The sequence below is a fragment of the Tupaia chinensis genome, unplaced genomic scaffold (assembly GCF_000334495.1).
Source record: "Tupaia chinensis unplaced genomic scaffold, TupChi_1.0 Scaffold000290_1, whole genome shotgun sequence".
NCBI lineage: Eukaryota > Metazoa > Chordata > Mammalia > Scandentia > Tupaiidae > Tupaia > Tupaia belangeri.
This window is the reverse complement of record NW_006159775.1, coordinates 2,025,565-2,029,819: the sequence shown is the minus strand read 5'-3', so window position 1 is coordinate 2,029,819 and position 4,255 is coordinate 2,025,565. Positions and strand designations below refer to the sequence as shown.

Below are 4,255 nucleotides of genomic sequence, written 5' to 3'. Positions count from 1 at the left end.
GGGAAAGCATGAGGACAGGAGGAACAGTCAACCAGTGAGAGATACGGTGAGGGCATTGATGATAGAATTCGGTGGTGGCCACAACATGGGCATGGAGAGATTGAGGTGGCATTGAGGAGCCTTGGTTCTTAATAGGATGTGATACTAATAAAGACCAGGAATTGAATTCACACTCCATCTGGGGCAGGGAGACAGAGGAGAGGCACCATCCACCAGGGAAGGAAGCACCAGAGCAAGCAAGTTTGGGAGAGAAAGTAGTAGAATGTAGACTATGTAGACTGTGTGAGCTGAGGTGTGGTACCTGCATGACTTCCATCTGGGCATGTTGGCCTCTCCTTGGGACCTGCAAGATGATGGTCCTGCCCACGGACCTTCATGATCCACCTCTTGGCGAGAGGATTTCCTGTGCCCTTTGTAAGCATCCAAATTCTCTCCCCCCACCAGCAGCCATTTCCTTTTTAGCCATCTCCCTTCTCTGCTCAAAATCAAGTCCCTTCTCTTATCCTCAGATACCTGTTTCACGTGATTCACAGCCATGAACCAGGTGAGAATAAGTCCGTAGCCTGCTTCCCGTGGTCACCTAGACACAAGACCAGCCACATAGGCCAGATCTCATCATTCTGCTTTCTTTGTCCCCCAAACCCAGACCTATCCCCAATGACTAGATTCACAGCATTCATAGATCAAATAAAGAGGAAATAACTACAGGATTCCTAGCCATTGCTCTCCAGAATTTAAATAAATAAACTCCATTAATAAATGCTATTTCCCTAGGAGTGCCTTACTTGCTAAGTTGAAAAAATTGAATAAATCGTGCTAATAGTACAAATAGCTTCCTTGTTGTCTAGCATTTTAAAATACTAAATGATTTCAGTTAGTCACTGATTTGTACTCATCTGCCTCATATCAGAGACATACCAATAAATTTATTGATACAGGATGACATGATTTATATTATTTCCTTTGGCTGGTTTTATATTATTCATTTATTCATATTTAATAAATTATCTGCTGTGTACCATTGGTGAAACTACCACTTTTTACTTTCTGCATTTTTTCACTTAAGTGAAGCTTTGAGTCTTAGAGGCTAAGAGGTTATACGTGTCTAGTAGAACCAGATTTTAGACTGCAGTTATTAGACTCTAAGTCCAGTGCTCCTGGAGGTCAAGCACCATACAGCCTAGGTGTGTAAAGAGCTATACTATGCAGATTTGTGTAAGTGCACTTTATGACAGTCACACAATAACACAATCACCTCATGGCATACATCCCCATCATTAAGTGACTCATGACTATAATTCTTAAGAGTAATAACAGGGGGCCAGCAGGTGGTATGGTGGTTAAGGGAACTGGACTACCTCATGGCCGATCACAGTTCAAGTCCCAGACCTGGTGTCTTGCTTTCTCACTTTCTCTCTCTGTATCTCTCTGTCTCTCTGTCTCTCTCACACACACACACACACTGTCCCTCTTTGGCAAAATAAAAATAAATAAATAAATAAAGTTAAATAAAATAATTCTTTTTTTTTTTAAATAGTAATAACAGCAAACATCCAGAGGGAGGATGCATTGAAAGTTGTATATAACCTGTTTTTGTTAGCTTGAAGATTTGCAGAATCCACTTATCTCTTAGGTCTCAAATGTATTAAAAAGTTCATTATGAGAGCCAGTTATGAGCTTTTGGGGTTTTTTTATGCCTAATTTGGTTCTAAGAAAGTCTGTACAGATTGCCTTGGGCCTTCAGGGTCTTATGCTAAAGATTTTGCATCTTCAATCTTCACCTTCCCTCCAACTAGTTCTTCTAAAACTCCCAGTCCTTATCCTTGTCTTTTCAATTCCTCCCTTAGTGAATGAAGGACTTAATCTCAGAAACCCTGGTACATACAGATATTCTTTCTCTGCCCTTCCTTATTCCTAGGAAAGGCAGGTACCTCCCTTTTCATGTACGGAAAAGCCCAGAGTGGTCACTGCAGACCTCTCTCAGGATAGAGACTGAGGAGCACAAAGAATTAAAGTAAAATGTTGGTCTATTTCTGTTGTTTTGTTCTTTTTGTTTGTTTGTTTTCTTCTAGAGGATGTGTGTGCTCACCAGAGAGAGAGGGAGAAGAGAAACCAGCCTCCATAAGGAATGGTCACACCAAATCCCTTCTCTATCTCTTCCTCCCTTCAGGATTTTGGGCATGAATGCATGTGCACGTGAAGTGTTTCTAAGTCTGCCAGGTCTAGGACTTGAACTATGCAATTAGCCATGTGGGATCTATCTGCCTTAACCTTCAGGTCACAGAGCTGGCTCAGTCTGTTCTTCTTGAGGGGGTCAGTATGTGCCGTGAAAAATTACTTTTAAACTAGACAGACAGATGCGAAGGCTAGTTTTGTCTTTGACTGGCCTGTGACTTTACATTTGTCAGTTGACTTCCCTGATCCTCAGTTTTCTTACATGGGAATAATACTTGTATTTTAAGGGTCATTCCAAAGATTAGAAATAACTATGTGCTGGAGTGTTGAGTAAATCTTCTCCTTGCTACTATATATTGTAATCAAGTCTTAGAGCTCATGTTCTATGTATGTGTACTTACGTCAACCCCTACAAGAGATGACCACATACTGAAGCCTGTTCATAGCCTGGAAAAAGCAGGGCAGATGGATATGGACAATTACAATCACCTTTCCATGCACTTCAGGCTGATGTGTTGACTCTGCTCTAATTGTAGTGCACCTGGTGGACATTTGGAACGTCATAGAAGCACTGCGGGAAAATGCTCTGAACAACCTGGACCCAAACACAGAACTCAATGTGGCCCGCTTGGAGGCCGTACTCTCCACCATCTTCTACCAGCTCAACAAACGAATGCCAACCACTCACCAAATCCACGTGGAGCAGTCCATCAGCCTTCTGCTTAATTTCCTGCTTGCAGCTTTCGATCCGTAAGCTCCGTCTCAATATCTGTTACTCTCTATATATTTGGTTTATACTATCCCTTATTGTCCTGCCTGGTCTTTTACCCAAATAATTTTCTCAAGCAGCTATGTCTTTTCTCTTTTTGCACCAGATTCTTATGTCAATAAAGTCTTCGTGTGTTTAATATCAATCTTAAAGGCTGTGGGAACTATTAGAAAGTAAGATGGTGCATAAGAATTTGAAGACAATTGTATTTTATAGACTGACCTTTATCTAATTCATCCCACGCTTCTTAGAAACTGTGGATGCTTGAGAGTGTTACGTGATGGCAGGACTGTGCAGCAATTTAATGAAGCGTGAAGTGGAAGCATGTTTTTAACTCTCTTCTTTGCAAATTGTCTAAGACAGTGTTTCTGAGGTGTCATAACAAGACCCTCAAGCAAACAGGGAAGAACTCTCAACTAGCCTTGTCGAAGTAACCAGGGCCTGCTTTACATGGACTGTTCCATGATATGCCACCATAAAACAATGCAGTGCTTTCCACACACCACAGTTGAAACCCAGCCTCATTATCATTTAATTTCCCCTTGTAGAATCAGAAAATTTCAGAGCTGGCTGAACTCTTAAAGACTGTTCATCCAAATCTCTCATTTTACAGATGAAGGAACTGAAGCACAAAGAGATTTTCTCTTGTCCAATGCCTGACAGCGTGTTAGCTGCAGAGTGGGGACTTGGGTATTCAGCTAAGTTTTCTTTTTCAAGGTATATGTGGCAGCCTCATGAAATGGAAAAAAAAAAAAAATACTACCCTGAATGATATTTTAACAGGACTTTGCCGATAGCCTCTAGTTGAACACAATATCACCACCTCTACTTTTACTACTTGGTTTGAATGTAAACAAGGAAAATGACTAACCTGACCATTCAGCAATCACATTTTAAGACCCTTAGAAGATTTTGCTTAGTCTCATTGTCTGTCCAGTCCTCGGGAGTATTTACTCAAGCAGTATAGATGTTTTAGCCAGGCTAATGCTATTATGCTATTCATCAATGTCACCCACTGTCATTTTGCAATCTGTAGAATGGTAACAGAATTATTTTGACTTAGTTTTATCCTTTGCCTTTTTGTCTCCATGATGTTTATATTTTGAGAACTTCTTAAGTTGAAATAAACAATTTTATAGCAAGCAGCCCAGCTTAGTAGATTCTTTGCTCTGTCTGTGCAGACTTCAGAACTAGATGTACTGCTCTGGACTAATTGCTAATGGCAACCAGGAGGTAAGCAGGTAGAGAGAGCTGTGGTTCTACATGACAGACAGCCAAATGGAACCAGGCCATGGAAATTCTGTAACGGCA

General features: G+C 41.0%; 1 protein-coding gene across 28 annotated transcripts in view; it reads left to right on the top strand.

Moving 5' to 3' along the window:
• DTNA (dystrobrevin alpha) overlaps positions 1–4,255 on the top strand; it is a 418,880-nt gene that overhangs the window by 297,893 nt on the left and 116,732 nt on the right. For all 28 annotated transcript variants that reach the window (XM_027772649.1, XM_014588626.2, XM_006150549.3 and 25 more), the window contains one exon: positions 2,712–2,925. In XM_027772649.1, the coding sequence (XP_027628450.1) occupies positions 2,712–2,925 (214 nt within the window). The remainder of the gene's footprint in view (positions 1–2,711; positions 2,926–4,255) is intronic.